Below are 25,655 nucleotides of genomic sequence, written 5' to 3'. Positions count from 1 at the left end.
AAAATCACTTTAATAAGCAAGTTTGAAATTACAAGGGAAGCAGACTAAGTAAATTTAAAAGAAATTTCAATTATAATCTGGGACTATTTTATGTAGATCAAAAATTAATTACATTAAGGTTTTCAGTAAAGGTACCTTTTTAAAAATATTTTTAGACCTATCGTCTGTTTTGCTACTTCCCATATTGCTTGGTCTATTTCTAAATGCTACTCAATTTGGCAGTATCCCTTGAGAGTTATATGGCACTTAATGTGTATTGTTCCCTAGAGGAATCATGAAAGAAAAGAAAGATGCAAATTTTCTCTTGGGATAAAATAGAAAATTAATTGAAGAAGAAAGAGTCCATAATTTAAGCTATAGTTAATATTGTGATAAAATCATAATGTATAATTTTCATATTGATTGATTACATCTTCTTAGTTTAATTACCAGTTATTACTAGCAGTGTTTGTAGTCTTTATGCAGCAGCTTGCATGGTTTATGTTTGTATTTTCATCTCGTTTGTATACACTAATGTAAGCTGTGTAATCATTCTTAGGCATTATCTTCTTACTCTTTCTTTACTTGTTTCAGACTCATCATCAGTAGGCTTTTGAGTTCTGTATTAAGATTTTGAAAGAAATACTCCAACAAAAAATGAATTGTATTTTTGTCATAGTGATTCTGCTGCATGGATTACAAACACTCTATCTCCATGCTTGGATAAACTCCATCAAAAGCACATTATCCTCCTACTTCTGTGGCCAGCTGCCTAATTGTATCTGCTGTAACCACACGCTGTTGGAACATGATACCAATGAAGAACAGAAATGATAAATTACTCCCTGCAGGTGATAGTGATAATGATAATTTTTAATTTCCTTCTTCCTCATAAGGTCTAGTCTGGTCTTATTTCATTGGCTGCCATCCTGTTACATACACACGATACGTTTTCTTTAAAGAAATACTCACTACACGAAAATATATGAGAAAATAATTTATTTTTATTCCAAGTCATTGTTCTTCAAACGAGCATGTGTAAAATGAACTGCATCTACCTTTGTGTATATAGGATAAACAAAATGTGGCTTAAAACAGATTTTTAAATATTCAGTTTACAAATATTGTCAGTTCTTTTCTTCCTTTTTGTGAAACCCACAAAGAAGAACAAAGAACTCATTTTGAAAAACCGTATTCTAATGCTTAGGAATGTTTAAGATGCACAACAAAGCTATCTGCCTGAATTATTTTCGTGTATATACTTCAAATGAATTGTGGAGGATTCGCACCAAATTACAAATGCGATCAAACTGCCCAGAAGTTTACCGTATGTGCATGTATTTTCCTTTTATTCTGTTTACTTCTATTATAATCCTTCTTGTTGTTAATTAGCACAGATTCTCCTATCTCTCGGTCTAAGGACGTTTTAACTAAAATTTTTCTGACAGTGGTACAATTCAGTGAAATTTTATTTATTTAACTGTGACCTTGTCTCCGAGGATTAACCCAACTCCTACAGATATTTTATTTTAATGCTGATTTTTCCCCTCAGCAGCTCCCTTTGCTCCTGACAAGATATACATGTGGAACAAAAGAGAAATTTATTCTGTGCTCAGGCCTTATAACCTATCTGATCTTTTTCAAGCACGTGTCAAGCTGTGCTCCAGTTATTTATTACCATTGCCTATTAGTCATCATTTTCAATTTCCTGTGGTTGTTGTTTATTCTTACATTTGAATGACTTTAACAGAAAGAGTGTAAGTTCATTGAAATTAACATTTGAAAGACCTAGAGATAGTCTGTCAAAGTGCTGGTAACAAGGTGGTGAAACTAATTGAAAAATAGTGTGGCATGTTTACGTTCTGCAGCAAAATAAATAACTTTGTCTCCAAGTCAGCTCACGTATTTGATTGGTTATAATGGCTTTGCAGAAATAAAAACACTAATCATGGTTCAGTTGGGTTTTAGGACTGTGATTCAAGTTTAAGATTTTTTCCTCTTTTTTCTAATACCTATTTTAATTATTAAGGAGCACTTATACAGTGGCGGGGGGTGGGGGTGGGGGGACATGGTGGTAGAGGGAGCCCTTTCCCTTTATTTAAGTGGCATTCTATTTGAGGGTTAACACCCATTTTAAAACCAGAAATTCCCTTTGGTTTTTTCAGAGCAAGAATTTTCTACTTGCTCAGTTAGGGGGATGTTCAAAACCTGATGAGTAGATAGATTATTTGCACATAATTTTTTATCATAGGTGAATTTCTTCCTAACTTCTCATGGTTCTGCTTAATGTATGCTATGGAACTGATTTTAATACTACCCTCCACCAGACATCATTAGGAAGGTAAATCTGCTTGAGGAGTTGAAGAAACTCCATTTCAAAGGGAACTGTAAGCTAGATGTGATTTCAGATCTATCTTTGTCATAGATCCCTGCCAAATTCTCAAAACCAAAGTGAATTTATGCTTTTCATTTTTATTTATTCATCTTGAGACATAAAACCTGTTTTCTTGTTACCCCAAACTATGTAGTATCTCTTTCACTGTATTTTTGGGGGGTTAGGGGAAAGTTAGTTTCTTTTTTGATTTTGAACTAAATTTGATAGGTAGTGCAGTGTGGGGATTGGAAGACAGTTCTAAAGTATCTTTGTATTCACAAATATTTTGACTTTTTAATTTCACTGTAAAGTCATGCATCAACCTCTTCTCTTTGTTATGACCTTCTCTTTGTTGTAGTGTATTGTAATTGCAATTGTTCTACCATGATAATATTGCCAGTCTGTCTTTTACCAGAGTTAAGTATAGGATGTTTTACTTTGTGTGTTTTATACATTTCAGATTTAGGTCACATTTTCTGATCATGTATATTGTTATTATTATAGAAATGTTATTGTATTGTAATTGGGGAAATTGTCTTTATTTTCAAATTCATGTAGTTCCTGTTACGTATTAGATACTGCCGTAGCCCTGGGAGTGCAGATATGAGTAGTTTTTGGGTGTTAATAAGGGAACTGATACAAAGGTAATAGTTGAATTGAGTGCATCTTCATGCAGTACTGTAGACCATTTAGCTCAAAAATGATTTATTATTATCACAGAAGCTGTTTATTTTTTGGGGGAAATGTAAATTATAGATAAGGATTAAGAATATGAACTTCCCAAATCTGTCATCCACTTTCAGTAGCTTGGTGAATATCTTTTCAGACATGTACATATATACTCATGTTTGTATAACATATAATAAGTGCCCATAATACATGTACTATTCTTTTTACCTAATATCCAAATCGATAAATATTTACCTACAAGATTACTTTTGATGGACAAAATGTTATTCCATGATATGGAAGTATTATGATTTATTAACTGGTGACCTGTTATTGAAAATTTAGGCTAAAATTGGCCTCTTGTGGCTAAATCTTTGCAAGCATACTTGATAATTTCCATGGAAATTTTTTTTAAGTTTAGAATTACTGAGTCAGTGAGTATATGCATTTGATTGAGTCCACAACACATACATACACAACAGAAAAGTCCACAAATCTTAAATGTAGTTTGAAAAAATTGAACAAAGTGAATGCCTACCGTGTATCCAGCACTCAGCTGGAGAAATAGAATATTACCAGCAGCCAGGAGCCCTCCATCTGAGTCTTTCCAGTTTCTATCGCTGTTGCAAGGGCAACTACTATCCTGACTTACAACACTGTAAGTTAGTCATACTATTTTTGAATTTTCTATATATAGATAGAATCATATATTTTGTGTCTGACTTCTTTTTAATGCAAATGTCTTGCCTTTTAATATGTATTGCTAACTGAGTTCTCTCTAGAAAGGTTATTTCAGTTTGTTCTCCCAGTATGAATGCTACTTTCCCCATTTACTGTGGATATTATTAAAGATTTGTTTTCCTCATCATTATCAAAGAAAACTGTATCTGGTTGTTTTGTTTTGTTTTTAATTTTTTTTAACGTTTATTTATTTTTGAGACAGAGAGAGACAGAGCATGAATGGGGGAGGGTCAGAGAGAGAGAGAGAGACACAGAATCCGAAACAGGCTCCAGGCTCTGAGCGGTCAGCACAGAGCCCGATGCGGGGCTCGAACTCACGGACCGCAAGATCATGACCTGAAGTCGGACGCTTAACCAACTGAGCCACCCAGGCGCCCCTGTATCTGGTTGTTTCAATTTACTCTTTTTTCTAAGTAGGTCAAATATTTTTTATATATGCTTTATTATTTGATTTTTCTTTTATAAATTTCCTGCTTTATCTTAATTTTTGACATATTCTTACTAATTTTGTAGTAGCTTAATGTACAAAGGACAGTGACTCTTTGTAATATATATTGCAAATGTTCTCAGATTTATTCAGCTTTTAATTTTTACACTAAAATTTTATTTTTTTATTGAAGTATAATTAACATAAAGTGTCATATTAGTTTTGGGTGTACAACATAATGGTTTAACAATGCTATACATTACTCAGTGCTCGCTGTGATAAATGTAGCTACCATTTGTCACCATAGAACATTGTTACAATATTATTGACTATATCTTCTATGCTCTACTTTTCATCTCCATGACTTACTTATTTTATACTGGAAGTTTGTACCTCTTGATCCCTTTATCTGTTTTACCCACCTCCTCCCACCTCCCCTGCAACAACTGCCAGTTTATTCTCTGTATTTAATAGTCTGGGTTGTTTTGTTTGTCTGTTTTTTAGATTCTACATATAAGTGAAATCATGTGCTGTTTGTGTTTCTTTGACTTACTTCACTTAGCATAATACCCTCTACATCCATCCATGTTGTTGTGAATGGCAAGATTTCTTTTTTTTTTTTTTTAATTTATCTTGAGAGAGAGAGAGAGAGCACGTGGTAGGGTGTGGGGCAGAGAGAGAGAGAGGGAGAGAGAATCCCAAGCAGGTTCCACATGGTCAGCATGGAGCCTGACATTGGCCTTAAACCCACGAACTGTGAGATCATGACCCAAGCTGAAATCAAAAGTTGGACATCTAACCTGATTAACCCACCCAGGCGCCCCTAGATTTCATTCTTTTTTATGGCAGAGTAATATTCTGTTGTAAATATACACATCCTTTTTATGCATTCATCTGTTGATGGACATTTTAGGGTGCTTCCATATCTTGGCTATTGTAAATAATGCTGCAGTAACCACAGGTGCATATATCTTTTCAAATTAATATTTTGTTTTCATGGGTAAATACCCAGTAGTGGAATTACTGAATCATATAGTATTTCTGTTTTTAACTTTTTGAAGAACTTCCGTATTGTTTTCCACGGTGTCTGCACTAGTTTACATTCCCACCAACAGAGCACAAGGGTTCCTTTTTCTTCACACTGCCATCAACACTTACTATTTCTTGTGTTTTTTATTCTAGCAATTTTGACAGATGTAAGGTAATATCTCATTTTGGTTTTGATACCAAAGTTTTAAATTTCCATTATATTAGTTTCTGCCTGTGTGTGATGCTTAAAAAGCCTTCTTCAGTTGCAGATTTTATAAACACTTGTATATGTTGGTGTAATTTTACTCTTCCTCCTTCTAACCCCAACCCCCTGCCCTGGTCTTTTTGATTACATAAGCATACATGGAAAAATGCTACCAGATGATACAATTTTGCCTTAAACAATCATAAGTATTTTAAAGGAATTCAGGGGGAAAAGGTAGTCTTTTGTATTTACCCAGCTATTTATCATTTCTATTGCTTTTCTGTTATTTTTGATGTTTCAGGTTTCCTCCCCTTACTGTTGCTCATTAGCCTGAAGAACTGGCTTATTTAACATGTCTTCTGAAAACTCTTTTGGCAATGAATTCTTTTAGTTTTCCTTTACTAGAAAATGTGTTTATTTTGCCTTCATTTCTGAAGGATAATTTAGCCAGATAAAGAATGTTTAAAAGTCTTTCCTGCTCCAATATTTTTTTCTTTTCAATCGGAATTTCCAATTACATATATGTTAGATCCACGGGTCCCTGACGCTCTTGCATTTTTTTTTAATCTTTTTCCCCGTTTTTTTTCCTTTTTTTGAGAGAGAGAGAGGGAAAGCACACAAGCAGTGGAGGGTCAGAGGGAGAGAGAGAGAGAAAATCCCAATTGGGATTCTCTCACAAGATCATGACCTGAGCCAGAATCAAGAGTTGGACACTTAACCAACTGAATCACCCAGGCACCCCCACCTCTGGTTTTTCAAATTAGATACTTTCTATTGATTGGTCCTCAAATTCACTGTTTTGTTTTTTTTTTTTTTTTTTCCTCTGTAATCTCCGTTCTGCAATTCAGTCCAGGGAGTTTGTTTCAGTTATTGCATTTTTTAATTCTAAAATTTCCATTAGGTTTGGGTTTTTGGGGGGGCGGAGGGGGGGTTTCTATTTCTCTACTGAGAATTCCTGTTTTTCACTTCCATTTCAGTGTGTTTTCTATAACCTCATTTCTATTCCTTCAAAACAGCATAGTTACAATTCCTGCCTTAAGATCTTTGTCTCCTAGGACTCAGGGTCATCTCAGAGTTGGCATCTTTTCTCTTGAAAGTTAGCTACATTTTCCTGGTTCTTTGTATGTTGAGTAATTTTGGATTATGTTCTAGATGTGCATGCTATGTTGTGTGTAATCTCAGTCATGTTATAATCATCTGGAAAATAGTGTTTGGTGTAAGCAGGCAATCATACCAGTTAAACTCAAAACATGAATTCTGTCAACAGTGCCTGGGCAGATGGTGGTTCACATCTCAGTTTTATTCTCTGAACATTTGCTATGCTGTTTTGGGTCTCTCCTGCACATAAGCTGTTCAGGGATCGTCTGACTTGTACAAGTTTTTCAAATCTTTGTTTTGTTCTCTAGATCTTTACCTGTTGACTTAAGGTTTTCCCATGCACATTTTATTCAGAGTTAATCCTGAGACCTGTGCTAGTGATTCAGGTTTTAGTTCCATTCCCTCAGCCTTTGTTATGTTGATTTGGATCTAGCCTGCATAGTTCAGAGGTTAGGTTGAAACTTCTGTAGGTTCATGCATAGAATTAATTAGAGGATCCTCTCCTCCCCCATACGTAGCTCACATTCTTCATTTTTTTTGGAGTCTAAAATTATTAGTTCTAAGTTTAGTTATTCATTGATTTCATAAAGTGTCCCAACTACAGAAGAAGACTAGCTATATTTAGGAAACTGAAGACTGAAAATTTTAATTAAAATTTATTGAGAACCTGTTATTTAACACACTTGTTCTAGGTAAGGGGCACAGCAGTATGAGTTACACATAGGCTTTCCTCTTAAATGGTTTGCAGTCTGGTAGGACAACTAACTATAATATGGTAAGTACTGTGTATAATAAGCACATTCTCTCAGCAAATATTTACTGTGTACTATGGGCCAGGCACTGCTGTAGGGACTAAGGATACAGTGGTGAACAAGACTGGCATACAGGAATAAATTTAAGAAAACACTTGAACTAACCTGTGGAGGAAATCAACTGAAGAAAGTTATGTTTTAGATATGTTCTGATTAACTGCATGGTTTTCTATAATAATTTGTATTTGAGTACCATATTGCTTTATTTATATCTATTTGACAGAATTATAAAGAGTATTTTGATTCCCTCTTGGTATCTAAAATATAATGAACCTCAACATTGAATAGTGAGCTGGTTTTGGACCCAGTTCATATTAACCTTACAGACCAATAAATTAACTTCACATTCTCAACAAAAGCAGCAGGATACACAAATTATCTTTATAGTGATTTTTCAGTAATCAGTGTCCTGTTTTTAACACTTTATAAGCTTTTTTTTAATGCCGGTTTTAAAAATAGATTATGCTAGGTCTATTAGTGAAAGAAAAACAAATGGTATCACTTAAATTTTAAATAAAAAAATGAAAAATATATATTTATCTGAATAATCATCTTTTAGAGACCTCTTTATACTATCGCAGTAACCCTTAGAGTTATTTCAGAGGTTCTCCTTTGGGTATATGCTTAAACATAAGTTTTACTTGAATACTATCACATGGTTTATCATCAGAAAAAAAAGTGACATTTAAAAATTCCATTGATTTCATCATAAAAATAGTCATAGTACTTTAAGATTGGATGCACAAGATCAGAAGAAATTAAATGAGATCTTTGTATAAAAGAGTATGTTTAAATTACGTTTATTGCTGTGTAACAAACCACCCTAAAACTGAGTGCCTTGACATCGCAGTCATTTGGATTTATTTGTGTATGATTCTGCAATCTAGACTGTACTTATCTACTGTTTCTTCTGCCGGTCCCTCCTCGGGTCCCTCATGCTGCTGCAGTTGTCTGGTTTGACTGGAGCGAAAAGGGTCCAAGATGGCTCAACTTGTACAGCAGCCTCCTTGGGACAGTGGGTCAGCTAGGGGCCGATTGAGCCTTCTTCCTTCGTGTAATCTCTCACCTTTCAGTAGTCTACCACAGTCATTTCTCTAATCAAACATGTATTGATTATTTGATTAGCCTTGTTGCCCTTCTTATTATATTGTTTCTGTGGGGGAAAGTCAAATTACGTTACTTTATTTTTACATGTAACTTCTTTTACGGGAAAAATAGTGACCTGTCATAAGTTTAAGAAGTATCTAGTCTTTGAAATGGATTCTTTTGCTAAGTTTTTTTGTTTTGTTTTGTTTGTTTGCTTTTAAGAGAGAGTATGTGAACGGAGGAGGGGACAGAGCGGGAGAGAGAATCTCAAGCAGGCTCCACGCTCAGTGAGGAGCCTGACACAGGGCTCATTCCTGCTACCCTGGGATCACAACCTGAGCTGAAATTAAGGGTCGGACGGTCAACCAACTGAGCCACCCAGGCTCCCCTCTTTTTGCCAGGTCTTGAAAGACTGAATAATTATTATGTCATGTAATTAGTTTAATAATTATTTATATCTCTTTTCTTAAAAACAGGCAATTGCTGGCTACTTCGATATATATTTTGAGAAGAATTGTCACAGGAGGGTAAGTATCCTGAGTTTTCTCGTAAGAATTAATTATGTGAAATACATTTATTTTATTTTTGTGCCCCCAGGTGTTTGATCATAAGCATTTTGATGTTGTAAGCAATTGGAGCTTGTATTTGATGTCGTAGATTAATGTAGCATGATATTAAAAATCTTGTACTTCATCAGATACTTTTGAACTCTACCAATGCAGGTTGTGTTCTCCACGGGCCCCCAGAGTGCCAAAACACACTGGAAACAAACAGTATTTCTACTGGAAAAGCCATTTTCAGTGAAAGCAGGTGAGAAGTAATAGTAAAAGGGGAGAAGTGTCTTATTCATTTTGAAGTTAACAATATCCCTTCATTCCGCACAATTTTTTGTGTGCCCACTGTATTTAAGTAACAACAGATCTAAGATAAGATGTTCTCAGAGCTACATGAATTTTAGATGGAATGTTATTTCATTAAAGTAGTAATTTAAAGAAAACTCTTATTTAAATCTAGTTCCCACCAGTTAAAATGTATGTGACTTACTATGTGGCTTTTGAGTACCACAAATAATTCAGAAAACGTTTCTTTAAGCAATAACTAGTATTTCCTAAGTTGCAACTATAACTAAAAATATTTTCGTTTCCAAAGTGACTAAAGAGAAGTATCACCAACAGAGGTGAAGTATAAATTAAAGAGAATGCCACTCAGTAGTTACTGTATTCAATATATATGTCTAGAATGCTCTCCACTGTCATCACCTGCTCAAATCTTAAAGTGTTCAAGGACTGGTCCAATTCTACATTCTTTTGTTTTACACCTCATTGATTTTTCACTTAGATGAGCACCTATAGTTCTGATATACCTACACCCTTAACTCCACAAGTTAGAATTTGATTATGGAATCTTTTTTTTTATTTAAATTACTCATTACATATAAGTTGTCCTGTCCCACTTTCACTGAAACCTTCCTGACTATCTTCTTCCTTCGTGTACAGAGCTGAATGTACAGCTGAATGTACAACTAACTTTGATGAAAAGATACTCAACATCACTAGTAACTCAGGAGAGGCCAGGTAAAACTATGTAAAAGACTGTGTTTTAAACATCACTACAGGAAAAAACACGTAAAATTTAACAATGCTGAGTGCTGACAATAATGCAGCCAAATGGAACTTTTAAACTCTCCTGCTGATAGTCATGATTGGTACAACTTTAGAGAACAGTTTGCTGCCATCAAGTGAAGTGTAGATGTATAAGTATCCATCACTACAGCCAGTTTTCTTCCCTAGGCATGTATTCTGAAGGGTCTCCCCCACAACCTGTGTACAAGTATCTTGACGACAGTATGGTTTGTAGAAGTGAACAGTTGGAGGCAACCTTGATGTCCATTAACTGAAGATAAATATGGTAGTTACATACAATAAAATCTCTGTAATAAATCATATATGCGTGTCTGTCAGAAGCAACTTTAAACAAAAGAAGTTGCAGGATTCCTACAATACACTGTTTATATGGAGCTTGAAAACATGTGAAACAATTATACATACACACACATAGTAAAAGTAAGAAGCAACACTTAAAAATGATAACTACGGAATTCAGTGAGTGTTCACTTCTCGGGAAAGGTAGAAGTAGGATCAGGGAAGGCTATAAAGAGGGTTCGGTGCCATATATCTGAATCATTCCTTTTAGAAATTGAGGGAACTGTGGGAGGATGGTAAGATTTGGCAAAGCCAAGTGTTGGGTCCCGGGTGGTCATTATATTGTTCTCTGTATGTTTAAAATACAATTTCATAAAATTCATTTCTAGCTTTGATTTCATTGTTGATGCATAAATTGAATTTAGTAGATGCAAATAAACACTATTAGAGTAAAGCAGCACCTTGTTGCCCTGTTTTCACTTTAAGATCGCAATGATATGGAATTAACACCTTGATAGTATCATTTTCTCTTTCTCCAAAAAGCTTGAACACAGCAAAGCAAGTGAAGCAAGCACAAATGAAATTTTATTGCATTTTCTTTTTGTTTGGTTGGTTGGTTTTTATATACCTTTGGTATTTGGATGATATTTGGAAACTTGAAAATGTTGCTTTCTTCTTTACTGTAACCATTTTATTGTTTCAGTGCTAGAATTGTATTTTTTTTTTTAAGTTTATTTATTCATTTTGAGAGAGAGAGACAGCACAAGTGGGAACGGGGCAGAGAGATTCCCAAGGAGGCGTCACACTGCCAGCGCAGAATCCAATGTGGGGCTCAAACCCCCAAACCGTGAGATCATGACCCGAGCTGAAACCAAGAGTCGGACTCTTAACTGACTGAGCCACCTGGGAACCCCTTAATGCTAGAATTTTAAATACAGTACTAATTCATTCATGTTTTAATTTTAGAGGAGATTTAAGATAATATTTTCATTTTCTCCTACCTAATTATAACAAAATATTATTTGATGTCTAGTGAAATTTTGAAATCCTAACTACACTCTACCTAGTAATCCTTAGACTAAATTGATTCAGCTGTTTTAGAATACTATGAAGGAGGTGTGTGATTTTAATGTTTCCTTCTGGCACCATCTACATTCTATATTTCTTTCACTGCTATTGTATATGTACTTGTATTTAAATAAATAGTAAGGCCAATACATCAAAAATATTAGAATCCCCTTTTAAAGTACAACCAGGAAAGTCTTGAAGGGGAAATTTCAAAGTAAGGAAAATGTGGTCATTTCAGCTATGGAAGTATAAAGGAAGAATTATACAAGGAAATATAACACTTTTTTTTTTTTTTTTAACCCTGCTGAGCCTCAGGTGGTAGTACTAAATGAATAGAAGCTAGAAGTTGCAGGGCCAAGTACTAAAAAGGACACACTAATCAGAAAAAGAGCTCCAGAAATCTACACATGATGTCCCCTTCTGTTTTGGATGAGTACTAAGATGTATATGTGTAGGATGAAATGCCTGAGGTTAGGCAGAACATCTGGGGCAGCTGTGAACCAGACAGTTCCCAAAGTTTACAGGAGGCTGTTTAGGGTTTTGACTTTCAACCAGCAAGAGTGGGGAGTCCGTAGCTTTATAGTGGAAATAAACTGTCCCTAGAATAAAGGCTAACCTGCATGCTCCTTAACAAAGCTTAAAAACAAGCCTTAAAAGAAAAAAACTGGACCCAAGTGACTTTAATGGCAACAAAGGAAAACAAAAAACTCAGACATTGCACAACATGAAATTCATCATGGCAAAAACTTTTCATCAGTGACTTTTCATCAGTCAAAAAGACTTTGTTTTCTCATTTTTTAATTTGGTAAAAGATAATTGACTATTTAAAGCAAAAATAATGTACTATGGGTTTCAAAACATAGACTGAGGTGCATGGGTGGCTCAGTTGAGCATTCAGTTCTTGATTTCAGCTCAGGTCATGATCCCAGGATCGTGGGATCAAGCCCCACATCAGGCTCTGCGGTGAGCGTGGAGCCTGCTTAAGATTCTCATTCTTTCTCTGTCTCTCTCTTCCTCCCTCTCCCTCTGCCCCTCTCCCCCCTCTTGCTTTCTTTCTAAAAAAAAAATAATAATAACTTTAAAAACATGGAGACATAAAATGTATGGCAGTGATCAAAGACATTAATGAGAAAATGGAAATACATTAAGTTCCTACATGGTACATGAAGCAATTTAATGGTAAATTATGATAAATTAAATATGTACATTGTAAACGCCAGAGGAACAGATTGAAAATTTAAGCTACAAAATATAGCTAATAAGCTAGTAGTGAAGATAAAATGGAATCTTGAGAAAAAAAAAGAAGATACAAACATAACCAGGTGGACCAGTAAAAAACAAATGGTATGATGGTAGACTTAAATTCCAACATTAATAACTGTATTAACAATGAATGGTCTGTCCATCAACTGATGAATGGATAAAGAAATTGTGGTTTATATACACAATGGAGTACTACATGGCAATGAGAAAGAACGAAATATGGCCATTTGTAGCAACATGAATGGAACTGGAGAGTGTGATGCTAAGTGAAATAAGCCATACAGAGAAAGGCAGATACCATATGTTTTCACTCTTATGTGGATCCTGAGAAACTTAACAGAAACCCATGGGGGAGGGGAAGGAAAAAAACAAAAAAAAAAGAGGTTAGAGCGGGAGAGAGCCAAAGCATAAGAGACTCTTAAAAACTGAGAACAAACTGAGGGTTGATGGGGGGTGGGAGGGAGGGGAGGGTGGGTGATGGGTATTGAGGAGGGCACCTTTTGGGATGAGCACTGGGTGTTGTATGGAAACAAATTTGACAATAAATTTCATATATTGAAAAAAAAATGAATGGTTTGCACACCCACACAATGGAATATTTTGAGTGCTAAAAAGAAATAAACTATCAAGCTATGAAATGATATGAAGGAATCTTAAATGCATATCACTAAGTGAAAGGAGCTCATCCGCAAAGGCTACCTACTGTGTGATTCCACCTATAGGACGTTTTGAAAAAAGCAAAACGACGGAGACAGTGAAAAGAACAGTGGTCGCCAGGGACAAGGGATACAAATGAGTAGAGCACAGAGGATTTTTATGGCAGTGAAAATAAGCTCTTTCACTGAATGCAACTTCAAAACCAGAATGCATGGAATAGCTACTTGACATCTCTGAAAAATAAATAATAGCAGATAAATTGGAGAAGACCAGAATTCAAAGTACCCCGAAGTGGTGGTAAATATATGATTTATTTGCTTCCAGTATCCTCCAGTCTGGACTCCAGGCAGCCTGAAACCCAAAAGGAGGGCATTAGCACAGAAAGAACTCCCAACAGAGCCCTCTAACTCTAACTTAAGGAATGGGGAAAGGGTCTTCTAATTAATGCTCAGAGAGAATGGAGGAAATTCCTTTTTCTTTTCTATTTCTCTCTGTTCTCTCATACACCAATCCCCAGTTAACCCCACAGTAGTAGCAAAAGTAACAGTGGCAGCAATGGGGACCCAAAGACAACTTAAACTGTGGGGAACAGTAGGTAAATGAGTGCATATGGCTGTGCCCCATTAAATTATATTTACAAAAACAGGAGGCCAGCCTCAAATCCATCTCCAGGTATAGATTGCTTCATTGCAAATTCTTCCAACCCTTAAAATAGAAATAATACCAATTCTACACAATGTCTTCCAGAAAGTAGAAGAGAACTAAATTTGTGAGGGCCTTGATACCAAAAACTAGATAAAAATTGTACAAGAACATTAAACTACAGAACAGTGTCTCTCATGAATATAGATGCACAAATTTTAAACAAAATACTAGCAAATTGAATCCAGCAATATATTTAAAAAAAAAAAAAACAAAAAACAGCACACTATGACCAAGTGGGATTTGGTCCAGGAATACAAGACTGATTTAATAATTTAAATTTTTTTTTAATACTTTAGAATCTTTTAATGCAGTCAACCATGCTAACCATCTAAAGAAGAAAAACCATATGGTCACATCAGTGGATGCAAAAAAAAAGCATTTGACAAAATTCAGTATCTATTCATGATAAATACTCATACTAGAAATAAAAAGAGAACTTGCTGAACCTGATAAAAGGTGTCCACACAAAGTCCACAGCTACTATCATACTGACTGGAGCAAGACTGAATGTTTTCTCTCTGTTTGGGATAGGGCAAGAATGTTCACTCTCATCACTCCTATTCTCTTATTTTGGAGGTCTTAGCCAGTGCAATAAGGAAGGAAAAAAGAATTAAAAGCCCTTGGAAGGGAAGAAATAGAAGTGTCATTATTTGCAGATAACATGATTGTATACACAGAAAATTCCAAGGAATCTCCAAAAAAACCTACCAGAATTAGTAAGTGAATTTAGCATGGTAGAAATCGATAGGCTGATTCTAAAATTTGTGTGCAAATCCAAAAGACCTAGAGTAGCCAAGCAATTTTCCAAAAATCATATTGGAATCCTTACACTATGTGATTTCTAAACTTATTAAGAAGTTATATTAAGCCAGACAGTAATGTATTATACTATAGATAGACGTAAACATTGATGTAACAAATAGAGAACCCAGAAATAGACCCACTTTTGTATAGTTAATTATATTTTTCCAAAGAGTCAGTGTAATTAAATGGGTAAATGATAATCTTTTCAAGAAGTGGTGCTTAGAACTAAATATTTGTATAGGAAAAAAATCTCAATGCTTACCTTATATAAAAACCAACTCTCTCTCTCATGGGTCATAAACCTAAATATAAAAGTATAAAACTGCCAGATTTCTAGAAGATAACATAAGAGATAATCTTTGAGACTTGGAGTAGGCAAAAGTTGGCAAAGATGAGATAATGGTAAAACTCATTGAACTGCACATGTAAAATATGCACATTTTACTGTTAGTAAATTATGCCTTACTAAAGTTAATAATTAAACAAAATCCCTCACTGGATTGTCAATATCTCCAGGATAATATCCAAGTTCCCTACCATGGCCCTTTACAATCTGACCATTTTTCATCATTTCCAGCCCTACTCTGTTACAGCCCCACATAATAAACACATCATATGCTCCAGCTCATATGGTCTTAGACACATTGCTCATTTTTTAGCTAACTTTCCTTTCTTAGTCCTTGTCTTTGTCTAAGATAGTCTACCTAGAAAGCTGTTTTGACCTCTTTCACTTGATAAATTTCGATTTTCTCTTTATTGCCCAGCTTAGTTTTGTAAATCTTTACTCACTGTCCTCAGAAAACTAATTGCTGTCTTTGTTCTCCTAGATCATTTCATGCATACATCTGTGTTATCACATCTCAGTGTGCTGTGATAAAGGGTTCTAATAGAAGATGAGTTGTTTGTCTTTCTCCATTTTGATCTGATGTAGTATTTGCCATATTGTAAATATTCTGCAAAATCTACAAATAAGTATAGTAATATGCAGTGTCATTGAAATTTAATTTCCTGTAATCACCTTGGTGATATCATGCCAAAGGCATTTACTAACTTTTATTTGGTGGTCCCATTTTGTCAACTCTGATGTTCTTAAAAATTTCATCATACTATTGCCCTTGAATAGACTGGTGTTCAAATTTGCCTTGGCATGACTGAAGAGTTCTCTATAGTTGGGTTTAGTTAAACTAAAAGTAGTTTTTGACTCATTATTCTGCTCTAAAATTATTAGATAAAATTAAATAAAGCCAAGAGTCTAATCAGAATGATTTACTATATATGTAAATCTTATCTTAGTGTCCAAAAAGTAATATAATATTTTTAAAATAAAAACATTATAAATGTTCCTATAGAGTTATGCTGCCTAGATTGGGGGCGGGGGAGGGTGGATGTCTTCAGTAATGGTAAATCTCATCCAGTAAATATCTTCAGTAAATGGTAAATGGTAATGGTAATTCTACCCTTCAGGGTAGCCTTGATATTTAGAAAGCAAGAAAAAGCATTGTGAATAGGGAATTTCTCAGATTAAGAATTGTACATTTGGCCAAAAGCAAAATGGAACATAAAGTAATGAGCCTAATTTGTTTTGTTGTGTTGTGTTTGTTTTTATTTTTTGTTTTTTGTTTTTATTCACAACCTAGATTTAAAAATAATTCAGAAAAAAAATGTTCTCAACATTTGAGCCCTTCCAGCATTTTGGGAGTAACAAACCAGCCTCCCAGAATAAATACTTTTAACACTTAGCTTTAAATTTTAAATTCACCATGTTTTTCCTCTTTGCTTTAATGTGCAGTTTTATTGTGCATTAAATGTACAATACTTGTACATTTCACTGCCAATGATGGCACTGTTTACTTTTAAAATCCAGATATTTTTCATGTAATTTGGCTTTGAAAACATGACTAAAATCAGTCTATTTATTTTTCTTTCTTTATATATATCTAGTAAGCTTGATGATAGAAAAATCCATTTATTTTTTTCTTTCATTCTTTACCTCTAAGCTTTAATAGTGATAATAATGATTTTTAAGTTTTTCTCCTTTCTGGGGAAATGAAATTTCATTGCTCTAGAAGAAATTAATTTAAAAAAAACACAAGAACAGAATTGAAATGAAATCAATTTTGTTCCTTACTGAACGCAACACTGCTTTGTGGTTCTAATAGCCGTCTGCCGATGATAAAAACAAGGTGATACAGCTCAGCTTCACAGAGTGTCCTTTCCAGCTCTCACCACAGTATGCACGCTTAACAACATCAGTCATTTTATATCTATTTGACACTGATAAATGACTACGATCTATTCTCGTATTACAGCCACTGTCTTGGCACTTTTGTCAGGCCTGAACAATTGAAGGGAGTTCAGCAGTGTGAATTATGTATTTATTACCGTGACCCTTCGTGCTATTTAATTAACTTAAATAAGTGCTGTTTGCACCCTCATTTTGAAATTAAGATTATTAGAGAAATAGTTGTTTTGCTTGTATTTCATTTTAAGACATTAAAATTACCATATCAGCTTATAAGGCAGTTACTGTTAAGACTTTTTAATTATTCAGATGTTTTGTTTAATATTGATGCTTAAATTTTTTTATGAAAATGTAACGAAGGTATCCATTACTATTTTGACTTGTGCTAGATTTCTGAATTAAATGAAACAGCAGGACGTGCAGTAAAAAGAAATAATTGCAGCAGTACCTCATATATATCAACAAAACCACTCACAGGAATGCACAAAGGATTTTTTTGTGTGTGGTGATTAAGCATTTGAAATAATTGAGATAATACCCTTCATCACTGATAATCACTGAAATGCAAAACAAAGCAGGCAGATTCTGGGGGTTGTTTATCTAAATAACAAAAATATTTTTATTGTTTTCTTTCACTCATTTTTTATTTGGTTTCTTTTTTTTTTTTTTTAACATTTATTTATTTTTGAAAGAGCATGAGCAGGGGAGGGGCAGAGAGAGAGGAAGACACAGAATCTGAAGCAGGCTCCAGGCTCTGACCTGTCAGCATAGAGCCCGACGCAGGGTTTGAACTCACAAACTGTGAGATCATGACCTGGGCCAAAGTTGGACACTTAACTGACTGAGCCACCCAGGTTCCCCTTTTGTTTGGTTTCTCGTAACACCTCGAGTTGATAAAGATGGCAGGAATGTAAAACTGGAATATACTTTATACCTTTTATGAAGGTATTCCATTTCTGATCATTCTTCTTAAGGAATCAAATCAAAATTCACTTTAAGTATTTGTGATTCAAAGAAGTGAAAGGAATAGTGTTTTAAGTTGCTTTTCTTTCTTTAGAGTATCTTATTTTATAGAATTTTGTTTTTACTTTTATGTAATCAAATCTTCAAACTTTTCCTTTTCATTTCTGACCGGCTTCTTATTGAAAAAGATTGTATTACTGTATTTACTGTGCACTAAATTGCGATAATGGATTTTTGGTTTCTCTATTATATTCCATTTATCTATGAGTCACTTTATTCCTAAGTCACCACAGTTGTTAAACAGTTCTATTCTATAATTCACATATAATAAAAATTCACATATCTTTATTGTATGCCTTGATGAGTTCTGACAAATGTAGGCACCATTTGTCTAATCAAGATAAAGAGTATTTACGTCAATACAAAAAGTTTCTTCCTTGATCCCCTGTGTGGTTAGTCATCCCAGCTCCAATCCCCAGACCAAGACAACCATTTATCTGCTTTCTGTCACTATGTATTAGTGTTATTACTACTACTAAGGTATTAGTATTCTTTTAGAATTTTACAATCAAAGTAGTTCTGCAGAATGTACTCCAGCTTGTTAGCATATTTGAGCTACGTCTGTGTATCAGTAGTTTGTTCCTTTTTATTCTCAAATAGTATTCCTTTATATGGCAGCACCACAGTTTACTTACACATTCACCTGGTGCTAGACTTTGGATTGTTTCCAGTTAGGAAACATTATGCATTATGAATGAATGAAGTTCATTATGAATGAAGTTGCTACAAACATTCATGTAAAAGTATTTCTTCATGTGGACAGAGGTTTTCATTTCTTTTGGGTAAATACCTAGAAGTGGAATCATTGGGTCTTAATGGTAAATGTATGTTTAACTTTATAAAAAAACTAGCAAATGTTTTCAAAATCACTCATTATTCAGCAGTCCTACCACCATTGTGATTTCAGCTGCTCCCCATCCTTGTTAGCACTTGTAGGAAAGGTCAGTCATTTTAACTGAAGTCATTCTGTTGTCTGTGGAGCAATAGCTGTACTTCTAATTAGCATTTGCCTGGTGGCTGACAATGTTGAGCGTCTTTTCATACGTTTATTGGTCATTTGTATATTTTGTGGGTGTGAGGTTTCTGTGAAAATGTTTTGCTGCATTCTTAATCGGGTGTTTGTCAACTTACTGAATTAAAAGAATCTTTATATATGTGGGTACAAATTCTTTGTCATATATATGTGTTGCTAATGTTTTATCCCAATCCCTGGCATGTCTTGTCATTGTCTTAACATCTTTTGAAGTTTGTACTTTTGTGTCCTAATTAAGAAATCTTTGCTCCCCTAAGTCTTTCTTACATGTTTCTTCTAAAACTGTTACAGTTTTGCCTTGTACATTTAGGTCCAGAATGTATCTCCTGTTAATTTTAAGAGTAATAGTTCATCTTTTCCCAAACGTATATTAGGTTATTTCATCATCATTTCGTGAAAAGTCTGTCCTCTTCCAATTTAAACACTTGGCTCCTTAGTCAGAAATTAATTGACCATACATATATATGACTATTTTTGAGCTCTGTTTTGGTCCATTGGTTTGTGTCTATCTTTATGGCCGTTAGACACTGTCTTTATAAGATGATATAAGAGCTCCTACTTTGTTGTGTTTTTTTTCAAAATTGTTCTCACTATTCTAGATCCTTTAAATTTCCATGTACATTTTAAAATCTAGTTGTTAAGTTCTACACAAAAAACCTGCCAGGATTTTGATTTGAATCTATAGATTACTTTGAGGAGAACTGACATCTTCACAGTATTTTGTCTTTCATCCACAAGCAAAATGTATCCCTCCATTAATAGTTGACTCTTGAACAATGTGGCCAACCCCCCCCCCATACAGTTGAAAATCTGCATATAACTTCTGACTCCCCAGAGTCTCAACTACTGATAGCCTCCTGTTGACCAAAAGCCGTTCCAAAAACATAAACAGCCAATTAATACTTTTTTTGTATATGTATTATATACTGTATTCTTACAATAAAGTAAGCTAGATAAAAGAACATGTTAAGAAAATCACAAGAAAATGCATTTACAGTACTGTACTATATTTATTTTTAAAAGGTCCACATGTAAGTGGACCTGTGCAGTTCAAACTTGTTTTGTTCAAGGGTCAACTGTAAAGTGATCATCTTTAACACTATTTTATAGTTTTATGTGACTAAATAGTACACATGTTACATTTATCTTTAAGTATGATATGCTTTTTTTGATGCTATTGTAAATGCTCTTGTGGGTTTTTATTTCAGTTTCTAATTCTGCATGGCTAGCATATAGAAATGTGATTTTTTTATATTAACCTTATATCCTAAGATTGCTAAACCATCTTACAGTTCTAGTAGCTTTTTTTGCATATTAGGATCTTCTTTTTTTTTTTTTAATTTTTTAAAAATGTTTATTTATTTTTGAGAGACAAAGCACAATCGGGGGTGGGGTGGGGGAGGTTGCAGAGAGAGAGAGAGGGAGACACAGAATCTGAAGCAGGCTCCAGGCTCTGAGCTGTCAGCACAGAGCCCGATGCAGGGCTCAAACTCCCAAGCCATGAGATGGTGACCTGAGCTGAAGTCGGACGCTCAACCGACTGAGCCACCCAGGCATCCCGCATATTAGGATTTTCTGTAAGATCATGTGTTCTGCAAATAAAGACTGTTTCGCTTCTTTTGTTTTTTCTCCAATCTATATCCTTTTTTTATTCCTCTCCCCGCACCTTAATACCCTCACTAGTACATCCAATAGAATACTGATTAGAGGTGGTCAGAATGATCATCCTTACCACAGTCCCAGTCTTAGGAAGAAAGCAGTCAGTCCTTCACCATTAAGAATGATATTACCAGGAGTTTCTCATAGATTCCCTTTATCAACTTGAAGAAGATTCCTTCTATTGCTAGCTTGCTGAAAGTTATTACAAATTAAAGTTGTCAGATGGTTTTTGTATATTTTATGAGACAGTAATATGATTTTTCTCTTTTGTTCAAAGGATGTTTGAATCTTTGTTTATGAGGGATATTTAGCTGTAATGTAATGAATTTATCTTGTTTCAATATCAGGGTAGTGCTGCCTCCCAAGGTGTGTTGAGGAGTATTCCCTCCTTTCTTTTTTGTAAGAATTTACGTAATTTGTTACTATTTTTCCTTAAACATTTGATAGAATTCACCAGTGAAGACCTCTGTGCTTGTTTTCTTTGCTTTCTAATGTGAACATTTAAAGCTATAAATTTTTCCTCAAAGCACTATTTGAGCTGTAGGTCACATATTTTTGTATTTTGTGATTCATTATTCAGATTAAATGCTGCCTAATTTTCCTTCTGATTTTTATTTTGATTTATGGAATATTTAGAAGTCTGTTGTTTTAATTCCTAAATGTTTAGGATTATTCAAGTATTTTTATGTTTAAATGTATTAAAAACATTTGTTTTATGACCCAGCATGTATAGATGTAATCGATCTTGGTTCTGTAGATGTCAGCCAGGTCAAGTTGGTTAATAGGGTGTTAAGTCTTCCATATACTTTCTGGTTTTCTGTGTAGTTGTTACTGCAATGTTATTGCAATTATTGGAAAAGGAGAGGAGAAATTTCCAGTGATAATTATGGATTATCTCTTTCTTCCTATGGTTCTGTCAGCTCTGCATCATGCATTTTGAAGCTCTGTAATCATACATACATAAAAGTTTCTTATGTCTCAGTTATGAATTGAACACGTCATTTTTAAATGTGTCTCTTTATCTCTGGTTATATTTTTTTTCCTGAAGTCATCTTTGTCTAAGATTAATACTTCTATTTAAAACTCTTTATGATTAATGTTTATATAGAATATCTTTCTCCTTCCTTTAGTTTGACCCTGTCTTTCTATTTAAAGTATATTGAACACATTTCCATATAATGTTATTATGTGTGATATATTTAATTCTGTCATTTGTTAATTTGTTTTCTATTTATCCCCTCTGTCATTTATTCCTCTTTTCCTTCTTGCATTTTTTTTTGATTGAATACTCTCTATTATTTCATTTTATCTAAACCCTTGCCTGATTAACTATACGTGTTGGGTTTGTTTTTGTAATTGTTGCTCTAGAGTTCCAGCATGCATCTGTAGCTTACCACAGACTACCATCAAACATTATTACACAATTTCATTTATAGTTTAAGACTCTTTCAGTATGATACTGTCATTTACACCCTCCAATCCTTTGAGCTATTATTATAAAAATTTCACTTCCCCAAATATTGCTGTACCTGTATTGTAGATCTACTTTGTTAAAAAATTAAACATAAAATTGCCCTAAAAATTAAATGTTAATTTTTTTTAAATAATGAAACATCTCACAACAACAACAAAAAAAGAAGTACCAGGTATACATTATTACTTTTCTGCTAGATTGTATCCCTTGAATTCTCAAACACATATTTTGCCTTTCTTTTATAGGTGAAGCCTTGAAAGGAAAAATCACAGTCCACAAGAATAAGAAAGATCCACGTTCTCTCATTGTGACCCTCACATTGAATAATTCAACTCAAACTTACGGTCTCCAGTGAAAAGCCCACAAAAGCACAACTAACTTGCGGTTTTTATTATGGAGGGTGGGACATGGGTAGGGGGTGGAGAGAGGGGCTTTCTGTGAGCATGTGGATGATCCTTCCCTAATGATTCTCCTCAGTACCAGAAACACATGGTAGGAATCTAATATAATTCAGCTGAGGGGAACCAACTGATCCTAGTGGACTGCCTACATAATCACAGTCTTAGGAGTCTGGTCAGCAAGATTTTACTAGATATAACCCCTACATTGAGTTTAGCTGCATTGAAGATCATTTAAATAGGCCTAAATTTGGAACAGAGATATTCTTTTGTTGTTTTTAATGTTTCTTACTATAAATTTTATTTTTTTTTCCTTTTTTTTTTTTTTAATTTTTTTTTCAACGTTTTTTATTTATTTTTGGGACAGAGAGAGACAGAGCATGAACGGGGGAGGGGCAGAGAGAGAGGGAGACACAGAATCGGAAACAGGCTCCAGGCTCCGAGCCATCAGTCCAGAGCCTGACGCGGGGCTCGAACTCACGGACCGCGAGATCGTGACCTGGCTGAAGTCGGACGCTTAACCGACTGCGCCACCCAGGCGCCCCTCTTACTATAAATTTTAAACACTAGTAACTGATTATTTGGGTAATGTTTTATTAAACTAGTAACTGTACACAAGCTATTATACATTTTATTGCAGATTTCTGCTCTGAGGAGTAGTTTTTAATTGTATTATTTAAAAGAATATCAGCAAGTGGAATGGACCAAAATATGTAAAAGAGCGTCACACAAATCACATTTAAAGGACAGCTTAGTTGATTATCCTCTAGTTCTGAACTTCTCATTTTGTAGCTGCTTTCCTCTTTGCAAACACACAGTTTTCTAGTGCTGCCCAGGAAGTCTAATTTCAGTACATTTATCCTAGGTTTCATGTATGTTTTCAAAGGTTGGGAAGAATAAGTACTTATTTACTAATATATCTTTTTCAAACTAGATTTATGTGCAAAGTTAAACATGTAACTGTTAATGTACTTCTGTCACTCTGTACAACTGTGTCACTTACAGCTATTTACACAGTTTGAAGTGCAGAGTAGAAAACATTCAATAGAATGTATACAATAACCGCTAGCATTATAAAATGATATTTTAACATACTAAAGCCTTTTATACAATCAGAAACATTTAAAACAAGTCTTAAAGGAATCATCCTTAAGAAAACAGGGATTTAAGGACAGCTGGGTCACAGTTTCTTTTCAGTTCAAAAGCTGGTTCTTCTTCAAAATAAGGCACACACAAGGCAGCATAGCATAGTGTTGAGAATCATGAGCTCTGGAGTCAGTGCCTAGGTTCAAGCTTTGGTGCCCGCTCTTACTTGCTGTGTAATCTTAGTCATGTTCCTAACCTCTCTCCCCCACTATAACGTGCCAGTTCATGAGTTAATACATTTCAACTACTTTGATCAGTGTGTGGCACACAGAAGACAATAAATGCTGGGTGGTAGTATCATAACTATGCAGTCAAGGATCCCTTCCGTGGAATATGTGGTGTCTACATTAGATTAGGAACTGTCACTTCAATGCTACCCTTAAGTACATGAATGCATGGGAAGATTTCAGCAAAACTTAATGTTTAATATAGCAAAAACTATCAAAAAGTTGTCTTTTGGTGTTTATTAGAGAATTGGAGTTCTAGCAATGGGAGAATTAACACCTTCAGATGATGTATTTCAGACCATACATAGTCTCTTAAGTCTTGCTTCTTACATAAGCATGATTTCTGTTTTCACTGGGTTAAACAAGCCAGCTTGTTTTCACCATTTGAATTCAGAACATGACTGGAAATGTGTGGTGCTAATAGTATAGTTCAGAGTACTTCAAATTTTGTCTGGAAGGGCCTCATGTAGAAATTTGAGTGTGTTGGGGTGATGAAAGTAAGGAAGCCCCCATAAGATTTAATGGATGTTTAAAGTAACCAAAAACCATCTTTTTTTTTTTTTGCTTTGTTTTTCTTTCTTGTAAGTGCATAACCATTTTTTTTTTTTAAGTATTTCTTAACAATGATTTTTTTTCCCAAAACCCTTGTTTGTTTTACATGGGATTTTCATCCAGTGGCTCTCTTCAGTTTCTCCCGGTTATAAATAGCCCAACCACAGTTGGTAGATCTCTGTTCTTTTCAGTTTCCATTTTCAGGGTAGAACATTTTAATGTATGTACCTAAACATTTTATGAGAACACGAGAGTCCAAATATTAGCTCTTTGATTGGAATTTCAGCTGTCAAACTACTTTGAAAAATAAGTACTTCATATTCTTTAACAATGATAAATACAGTGTCCTTTCATGCTGTGGCAGCTGCACATTTATGAATAGCAGACTACTTTGTTGCAAAGATTTTATTTCATTTCAGTTAAGAAGATACATTTTTCCTCCTATTTTTCATTGTGAAAATTAACATTGTTATGTTGTAATGTGTGGGTTTCATCCAAATATAATCATCATCTCTATTCAGTGGAACAGTATTTTCTGAACAAGCATTTGGAAGGACCGTTTCAACCAAACAACTCTTGAGGGCGTACAGCATTGCACAAAGTGGTCTAAGAAGTAGCCCCAACTGCTAAGAACACACTTTAAAATAAATTAGGGAGCTGTCATTTCACTTTGAAATAATCCCTGTTTGAAGGGAAGGGCAAGTAATTCTGGTCCTACAGAGTTAATTGCTTTCTTACCACTTAATCTGGATTAACCTGGTGGTCCACCTGTGTCTTTCAGCATTCTACCTTTCTCAGTTTTTAAAATGAAATATCTAAAACGTATTGTGTGAAGTAAAGGACTTGAGATCAGCCCATACCGATCTCACCAATCATACTATCAAGTGAGGCAAGTATGCTAACAGTACTGCTAAGAGTATTCAATAGGAGAGATTAAAACAGGATGATACGGATGATACATTACTTAGCTCCTGCCAGCCATGCCAGAAATGATCACTTAGGCTACTGGGCTGTCGCACACACCCAAAACAGCTAGGGATTCAGATTTTTCTGTGGAGAATA

General features: G+C 34.6%; 1 protein-coding gene across 1 annotated transcript in view; it reads left to right on the top strand.

Moving 5' to 3' along the window:
- The window catches only part of PRMT3 (protein arginine methyltransferase 3), a 134,573-nt gene extending 111,603 nt beyond the window's left edge, over positions 1-22,970 (top strand). The window contains exons 14-16 of the mRNA XM_049649320.1: positions 8,897-8,947; positions 9,143-9,230; positions 22,516-22,970. Coding sequence (XP_049505277.1) covers positions 8,897-8,947; positions 9,143-9,230; positions 22,516-22,625 — 249 coding nt within the window. The 3' untranslated portion in view covers positions 22,626-22,970. The remainder of the gene's footprint in view (positions 1-8,896; positions 8,948-9,142; positions 9,231-22,515) is intronic.
- The last annotated feature ends 2,685 nt before the right edge of the window (positions 22,971-25,655 follow it).

The sequence above is a fragment of the Panthera uncia genome, chromosome D1 (genome assembly GCF_023721935.1).
Source record: "Panthera uncia isolate 11264 chromosome D1, Puncia_PCG_1.0, whole genome shotgun sequence".
Lineage (NCBI taxonomy): Eukaryota > Metazoa > Chordata > Mammalia > Carnivora > Felidae > Panthera > Panthera uncia.
Note: the sequence above shows the minus strand (reverse complement) of the source record. Positions and strands in the feature narration are given on the sequence as shown.